This window comes from Elephantulus edwardii, unplaced genomic scaffold (genome assembly GCF_000299155.1).
Source record: "Elephantulus edwardii isolate Elephantulus edwardi_28Jun2011 unplaced genomic scaffold, EleEdw1.0 scaffold00079, whole genome shotgun sequence".
NCBI lineage: Eukaryota > Metazoa > Chordata > Mammalia > Macroscelidea > Macroscelididae > Elephantulus > Elephantulus edwardii.
The window spans coordinates 6,512,410-6,521,654 of NW_006399829.1; the positions used below are offsets into that span (position 1 = coordinate 6,512,410).

Genomic DNA, 9,245 nt, shown 5'->3' on the forward strand with positions numbered 1-9,245 from the left:
CTAACTCCAACTCGATGGGAGTGAATTTGAGCTTATCTTGTATCAGCCTTCACTCTATTTTGGACAGAGAATTCTTAGTTATAGGAGCTGCCCGCCCTTTGTGTTATTATGTACCATCAAGTGGGAATCCAATTATAGCTGACCCACAGTGGGTTTTCAGAGACTGTAAATCACAAGGAAGGAGACTGCCCATCTTTCTCCTGCAGAGCAGCTGATGGATTCACATCTTATGTCATTGGATTTGCAGCACAACTCCTTACCACTAGGCCACCCGAGTACTGTCATTTAGTAACAACCCACACACACTCCCACCACTCCTAGTCACAACAAAAATCTCTCCAAACATTGTAGTTATGTGTAGTCAAGTATGACCCATAGGGACCCTATGAACAAGAGATTTGAACCTTGTCCTATCTTCCACCGTCCTCATCATCTGACATACTTGAAACCATTGCTGCAGTCACTATGTCAATGCATCTTGTTGAAGGTCGTCTTCTTTCATTGACCCTACACTTTCCAACTATGATGCCCCTTTCCAAGGAGTAACCCCTGCTAACAACATGCCCAAAGGATGTGAGAAGTTTCACCATCCTTGTATCTACGGAGCACTCTGGCTACACTTTCTCCTAGACAGACGTGTTTGTTCTTTTGGCAGTCTGTGGGATATTCAGCACTCTTCTCCAACACAATTCAAAGGCATCGATTCTTTCTCCCATCATCCTTACTCTCTTACATCCTTACATCTCTTACTCATTACCCAGCTTTCAAATGCATAGCAAGAGATTGAATCAGGTGCAATTTACATCACTGCTATAGTTTCTCTTTTTAATCTCTTGGAGAAGTATTTTTTATCTACATAGGAATCTGATTCTTAGAACTCATAGTCTATCAACCATCATTTTAATAATTCCTAAGTGTATACTTTAGAGCCACCAGAGCTACCAATACCCTACGTATTAAGCCCTCTAATTTACAACTTTCAAACTAATACAAAGGTGCAATCCTAAGAGTTATGACTGCTTGCATGTTGCAGTCCATGACACCAAGCTGCTGTACCCTTGTAGTCCTGTTTTCTACCACATTCTCAAAAGAAAAATCATACAGTCAGTTCACTTAAGAATGTCCTAAGTGAGGCAAGGAAAATTATTAACATGATGTCTGATAGAAGTACTTCTAAAACCTGATTCTTTTGTGGATCACAAAGAGTTCTCCAAAAGAGTAAAGAGAACCTGAAGATTAGAGAAAATTATTAACAACAAATCCGACAAGGGACTCTAAAACTTCCAGAAAACTTCAACACCTCAACAAGAAAAAGACAGCCAAGTGCACAGAGGACATGAAAAGAAACGTCACCAAAGACATGTGACTGTCTTCATATAGCCAACAAACACATGAAGAAAGGGCCAAGATCATTAGCCAGTTAGGTACATTTAGTTGACTCCAACTCCTAAGGACTCTTGTCTACAATAAATCAAACACTTGCCAAATCTTAGCATCTCACAATCTCTCTTATGCTCAAGTACATTGTCCAAGTCACTGAGTCAATCTCCTTGAGAGTCAAGCTTTCCTTTCCTAAAAAAACTCTTATCTTCCCCAGCATGTCTTTATTCGTGGACTAGTAGTCCTGCTTGGCAGCACCTCTAAAGTATGTGACAATAAGCCTCACCATCATCTTTGCCTCTATCTGTTCTTTTGGCAGTCCATGGTACATTCAAGACTCTTTACCAACATCACAGTTCAAAGGTATCAATTCTTCATTGGTCTTCCTTATTCACTGTCCAACTTTTACATGCTTAGGAAGCTGTTGAAAATACTTTGGCTTGGGTCAGGCACACCATACATCTTTAAACTGACATACTTGATCTCTAGTAATTTAAAGAAATCCTTGACAGCAGATTTGCGAAACTTTTATTTTCTGCTCCATTTTCAATTTCTTGAATGCTGCTTCCATAAGTGTTGACTGTAGAGCCGCATGTTGTTAGGTGCCTTCCAGCCATCCATGACTCACAGCAACCTTATGAACAGATCTGAACCTTGTACAGATGGTGAGCCATAAATTAGCATTTTTTTCCAGTTAAGTTTCCCAAAGATTAAAAAGTAAACACATTGTAATAAGTGAAAAATGTTTTTCTTTATTATACCATCTAAATCAAGGTATTTATTTCAAAATTTATATATTTCAATATACTCTATTTAAACATACACTTCTCAGAAATATTGCACCACAAAGATTGACTTATACCTTCCTACCAATTTATATGGTATGATATGTTGTATGTAGAATTTCATCTTGTCAGAGCTCACAATGAATATGAAATTTCAGTTGTGGACAAGCACACAGGGAAGGGAGTAAAAGGAAAACACTGAAACAAACAGCACACACTTTCCTATCACTCCAAAGGTGCTGGTCAGAGCACAACCAGCCTGCATTAACACAATGGGAACAGTATCACCATGACGTCAAAAAGAGTAGGGACGGCAAGTGGGCTTTCTGTATAAAAAATCAGCTAAAACTCTGAAAAACTATAAAAACACTTCAAGAAAAATATAATCAAAATAAAAGTAATGGAGTTTATTTCTGTGAAATTATTTTAAATTAGAAATGATATATTAAGCTCCCATATCCCCCCAACCTGGTAGAAAAATTCCTCAGTGAGAAGTCATTTACTTTAATGGCAAAATTTTTACATATCAGTAAAATCTGTTATATTTAAAACTATGAATACAGTACATTTCTGGCAAAAACCTTATACATCTTTCAGTTGTCAAAACAAAGTAAAAATATGGCTGCATAAAAATCACAAAAAATAGAAATTACTGAAAGATACTGAAAAAAGATTAAAAATCATTTGTACTGACTTCCCAACATCTTCACAATTAATATTTGTGATAATCTGATGCAACCTTGATATACTAAATCAGAAGTTGTCATTTCAAATACCGCAGCTTAAAAAAAAGAATTTACTACAATAATCTGCATTTTTTATTATACTATTGTACAAGTGCAATACTGAAATATTTTCAAAATAAAGCTCAGTAACTAAAAGGTTCACAATAACTTATAAAAGAAGCAAAGTTTACAAAATTAACAATTTTCAGAAGGTCCTCTTTTATTCCTTCCCCATCTAACAACAGCTTATAGAGACATTACAACCAACATTATCTTTATTCTATATACAAATCTTTAACTTTAAAAATACAGTCTTCAGCTCTTAATATCAGAATATAATGCCTAAGTGAAATCCATAGCCCCAAAACAGAGGGTACATAGAAGTTATGGTAGATACCATTTTGAACTTATATTTAAATTGAGTACTTATTATTTGTAAAGCTTCCAAATTCTTAACAAGCCCTGGGTAAAAAAAGATGTTTATTTTTAATTCAGTGCATGTTTCCAGGGATGCTGAAGCTAAATCTACAACCAGAGATTTAACACATTTATGTAAGCTAACATGATATTTAAATAGTATTATCTGATTATCTACGTGGCTCACTATTTTTGCCAAAAACAATATAAGGTATAAAGATTCTAAAAGTAGGCCAAAAAACCAGCCTTGTGACAATGGAAAATTGATTAATTTTGAAAAAATAAATTTCTTGACATTTTCATAGCAGAAAACAAGTGTGGGTTTTATTTTTTTATTAGTATATACCCGTTAAGTTTTATCTAGGGTGGCATTAAAACTTCATTCACCCCTGTTATGTAATATTACTGAAAGTAAAAATTGAAAAGCTGTTAAAAAAAAAAAGCCAAAGGAAGGCTTATGAATCTTTATATAGTTCCCATAATAATAATGTTTCTAAAATAATAAAACCCAAAACAAAGTCAGAAAAGGTGATCATTTAGAACTAGCTCCCATATGTTTTTGTTATTATGTATTGTCAAGTTGGAAGTGACTCATAGCTGACCCTCCAGTGGATTATTTTCAGAGGCTATAAACTACATGGGAGGTTGCCTATCTTTTCCACTTGCAGCAGTTAGTGGATTAGAACTGTCTGCCTTTGCATTAGCAGCACAACTCTTTACCACTAAGTCCTGAGAGCTCCCATATATTATAAAAAAAAAAAAAAAGGACAGCAATAAAAATGATAACATACCAGCTAAATGCATTGTGTAAACCTTAACTAGATCTTGGTTCAAAAATCTGGAGGGCAGCTAGGAAAATCCTAATATGGACCAACTATTAGATACTGTTAGGGAATTAATAATTGTATATAGTAGTTAGTACACCTTTGTGGGGAAATGTTCTTATTTTTAGGAATGCTTGAAGTATTTAGGGCTGACAAGTATATCTGCAACATCCAAATGGTCCAGGCAGAAAAAAAAGGGTATACATACATCTCTCTCTCTATATATATATACAGGCATCTGGAAAACTGTCAACAGCTGTTGAATTAAAATGCTAACTACACACGTAATCAATCCACTGATCTTCTAATTTTTCTGTTTTTAAAAATATTCCTAACTAAATTTGGGGGGAGTTATATTTGAACATTTACAGTTTTTCAGAGATGATCCTTTTGTGCACTGAGTATTTTTAAAAGATACATGAACAAATAAACTAGAAATTCTTCTATACATTCAGTACTTGCTGACATGGTAAGCTATTTGTGAAACTGGGAGAGAAAAACCATGATTTATGTACAGTATATGCAATTTTGCTTTTATGACAAAAAGAGTATTTTATATATAGATAAAGTTGGATATAATAATAAATTTAGTGCCTAGAGAGTACCTGATTATGTAAGTTCTGTGTTTTGGACTTAAAAAGCTAAAGAGAAATTTTAAATTGCTTAATATCTTTTCTACAACTTACAATATACTATAAATAGTAATGTGGGGGTATCAAAATTATCCAGACAGTTACTTCTGCTGGAAGATAGTTGCTACTGGGAGCCCAGAAAAAAACCTATAAGGGTTTCTGGAGCTTCTAGGTATAGAGTTATTTAATTAATTTATGAAGCAAATGTGTAAAATATTAAGAAATAATAATACAAAGGCCTTTGTGGTAAATTTATATTCTGCAAAGCCCTGTACACTAAATAAAAAAATTGCCATAAATCAAGTGAGCCTGAGACCTATAATTCATTATGTATATTACACTAGGTGCCTACAGAACAAACAACAAAATGTCTTAATTCATTTTTTGCACATTAGACTTTAACTATTAATCATGTTTCAATTCTTGTGCAAATTGCATTCTAAAAGGCCAATTCTCAGTTATAATTATGTATAACTTGATTACAAATAGAAGCATTTGGCTATGATTTATGCATGCTTATTGCTATCAAAGAAATAAGCAAAGTTTGGAGTTTACTGTGCAAGAATTTTAATTAGGTTTGCACACATCTCAAAAAATTCTATCGTGTGACTTCCAGGTCTTGGAGCTAAGTCAACAGGAGAAAAGTCAAGTGAGGTTACAGATGAGGTAAGAGAGGCTTCTGAGGACTTTCCTGGCGCCTCAGCATCCGAGTCGTTCCTTTGGCAAGATCGATAGTTGCTCACTGATCCTGACCTTTGTGGAGTAGCAGTTCCTGATTTGGCTTCAGTAATCTCATCTAGGAAAAAAAGAATTTCCATTTATTATAATTCATCACTCCCCACAAAAAAAAATGTCATTGTTGAATTTGCTTTTTCAAGTTAAGTTGCTGTTGTTACGGGCCGTCAAGCTGGAACGGATTCATAACTGACCTCCCTCCAGCAGGTTCTCGGACGATGTAAATCGCATAGAAGACCACGCATCTTTCTCCCACAGTGCAGCTGATGGATGCTGCTCTACGGGAGAAAGATGGTGGCAGCACAACTCCTTACCCACTAGGCCACCAGAACTCCCTTTTTTTAAGTAGTAGTACTTACCAGTTATCAAGTGCATGCTTATTTTTGGTCATCTTCCAAAAGGGAGATCTGATTGCCTAATGGTAAGAAGTTGTGCTGCCAATCCAAAGGCAGACAGTTCAAATCTATCAGCTGCTCCACAGGAGAAAGATGGGCTATCTCCTCCCCTAGAATTTACAGCCTATAACAATCGGCTAGAAGGTCAGCTGTGAGTTGATTCCAACCCAAAGGCAACAAATTACTTAGCTAGTTCATCTTCCAAAAGAGAGGCAATAGGCCTGTGTTAAACCATTCACCTTATTTATATGTAGCATAGATCCTTGTCATGGCTAATCACTACTGGGAATATTCTGTAGCTACTCACCACGCCTTTGCAATTCAAGATTAAAAGCTAGTAAATCAACCACTTGAGGCTTAATATATGCATATATATATATTGTTGTATACCGCAGAGTTGGAACCACCCATAGCTGACACTTCAGTGGGTTTTCAGACACAGATAACCGCATGGGAGAAGACTGCCTGTCCTTCTCCCTCGGAACATCTGGTTGGTTCAAATTGCATGCCTTCAAGATTACAGAGCAGCTTCTTGCCACTAGGCCATCGGGTGTGGGGTGTGTGTGTGTGTGTGTGTGTGTGTGTGTGTGTGTGTGTGTGTGTGTAATGAAGGCACTTAAAAGTTGGACAGAATCGTACCTTAGGGATTGCAGCGCAGCTTCTTGCCACTAGGCCATCGGGGGGTGGGGGTGGGGGGGTGTAATCAAAGCACTTAAAATTAGGATGGAATCTTGAGCTGAGTTAGTAGCAAAACTTGCTGCAGATTATACCACAGGACTCCCCAGGACTCCTGGATCATTTTATCAAATTTATATTATTTCCTAAGTTTTACATAAACAGAGGTCTATCAAAGTCAAGTGATTTGTCCAAAGTGAGAAATGAACAATGGAGTTAAAAAACAAGGCCCTAGCCCCCAGTTCTGTACTTTTTCTCCCACTCCCATATACTCAAGAGTTCATGAAAGCACACAAACAAAAAAAAATTAAAAATTCAAGTTTCAAACACAATAGAATAACAAATGACTATTCAACTGGTAAACTCAGGTGTTCCTAAGCCAAAGGCTGCCAATTTCATCCAAATATAAGAAAAATGAAAGCCATTCCATGTTTTACCAACACATGTTTTGACCAGCACATCACAGCTCAAGCTGGTGTCTTCCTGTTATTACATATGTAGTATTTTTAGCTTATAAAGAAGATAATATGTGAGTTGAGAAAGAAAACACTTCCCCTGAATTATGATTGAAGTCATGTTCCATCAGGCTATTAATAAATGTTTTTTATCCATCAACAAACGAATGGATAGAGAAGCTGTGGTATATTCACAAAGTGGAATGCTATGCACCACTGAAAAACAAGGAACTTAGAAAATATACAAAATAGGTGACCTTGGAGGTTATTATGCTAAGTGAAATATCTCAGTCACAAAAGGACAAATACTGAATAATGCCACTGGTATAAAACAGGACTGACATGAGGGTTGAGGGAAAACTAAGAAAAGAGGGGATAAATAATGTACACTGCATTGAAACAGATGAGAGGGGGCAACTATCTAAAAAGAATGTATGTTTAGGTATCATTTGCATGACAACATTCCAGAATAAGAGGTAACAAAGTGGACTGGGGAGGAGAGGAGGTAATTGTGCAAAAATGAAAGGATGTTTATCAAAGAGAAAAGCAAACTAGGGAGGGTAGGGAGGAAAATGTGCAAAAATGAATGAATAGAAATCCAAGTTCTCTACAAATTTTGTTACAATCTCAATTAAAATAAAAAAATGTTTTTTAAGGGAGCATGCTCATGGATAATCTGACCTCATATAAATTTCAAACCATGCCACACTGAATTGTACTGTGTATTGGAAAGCTGTTCTAGTCTGCTCGTACACATATGGGCATGTGTTTTCCTCTGGCTAAAAAAAAGAAAACAGAAACTTCAGCTTTCCTCTGTTAATAACTAATGTAAATAGTTGAGAAGAAGGTATACTGACAAGCTAAATATCATTTAATCAGAGATGTATTTTCTAACGAGGGACTTAAACTTTCTTGAATAATTCAAGAATCTGATCAACTAGGATTTCCCAGTAAGGTCATTATTACTGACTGTATATAATTGAAATACTCAACTTCAAATAAATTTTATTTATGAAATTACCTTTCACTGCTATTTATGATTAAAATATGTAGAAATATAAAGCAGTCTAGGTTTAAGGAAGGAATCCTGGTGGCACAATGGTTACATGCAAACTGAAAGGTCAGTGGCTTAATCCACCAGCACTACACCGGAGAAAAGACCTATTGATCTTTTCCCCATAAAGAAAAAGCCAGGAAACCCTCCAGGGCAGTTCTTCTGCATACAGGGTCTGGGGGAGCAGGGAAGGATTCTACTATAAGATGGGATCAACAACTACTAAGTTTAATGTTTAGCAATTGGACTTTCAGCTAATTATGAGAGTTATCTTTGATATAAAATGCTTTAATCTCAGGAGCCCTAAAATAAACCATTTCACATAAAAGTTCCGTGCTATTTAAAGGAGACTACTAGACAGTAAATAAATCATGTCATTGTCACAAAACTAACAAAGTATTCATATTTCTTACTCTGTGTCTTACAGTATGCTGGAGTGGGGGGGAAGGTTCTGAGGTCTAGAGAAATAATAACTGCAAGCTACTAAAAGACACAAAACGTTTCTATCTACTGCAAGAAACTTTCCTTGTGAAATTATTTCTTAAGCTACTAATAAAATCTGTTTCTTGTGCCTTTTCTTATTCAATTTTTAAAAGCTAATAATAACTGTTAAAAAAGTCATTGCTAGATCCAGCTTGAAGTACAATATTGTCAGTGACAGGATAATATCCATACGCATACAAGGAAGTCCAGTGAATACAATACCACTATCATTCAGATATATGCACCAACAACCAGAGCCAAGGAAGAGGATATAGAAGATTTTTACCAACTTTTACAATCGGAGATCGATCGAACATGCAATCAAGATGCATTGATAATAATGGGTGACTGGCATGCAAAAGTTGGGAACAGAGAAGAAGATTCAGTAGTTGGAAAACATGAACTTGGTGACAGAAATGCAGCTGGAGAGAGAATGATTGAATTTTGCACAATCAATGATTTATTCATAGCAAATACATTTTTAAGAGACATAAACGCAGGTTATATACTAGGATTTCACCAGATGGTATGCACAGGAATCAGATCAATTACATCTGTGGAAAGAACTGTTGGAGAAGCTCAATATCAGCTGTGTAAACTAGGCCAGGAGCTGATTGTGGAACAGACCACCAACTACTCATATGCAAGTTCAAGCTGAAGTTGAGGAAAATTAAACCAAATCCAA

The 9,245-nt window shown here is 35.9% G+C and overlaps 1 protein-coding gene across 2 annotated transcripts in view; it reads right to left on the bottom strand.

Moving 5' to 3' along the window:
• Window positions 1-4,852: 4,852 nt before the first annotated feature.
• Window positions 4,853-9,245, bottom strand: part of PRKAA1 (protein kinase, AMP-activated, alpha 1 catalytic subunit) — a 49,274-nt gene continuing 44,881 nt past the window's right edge. The window contains exon 9 of one of the 2 annotated variants that reach the window (XM_006889551.1): window positions 4,853-5,559. In XM_006889551.1, coding sequence (XP_006889613.1) covers window positions 5,315-5,559 — 245 coding nt within the window. In that variant the 3' untranslated portion in view covers window positions 4,853-5,314. The remainder of the gene's footprint in view (window positions 5,560-9,245) is intronic. The other variant, XM_006889552.1, reaches the window with a different exon arrangement.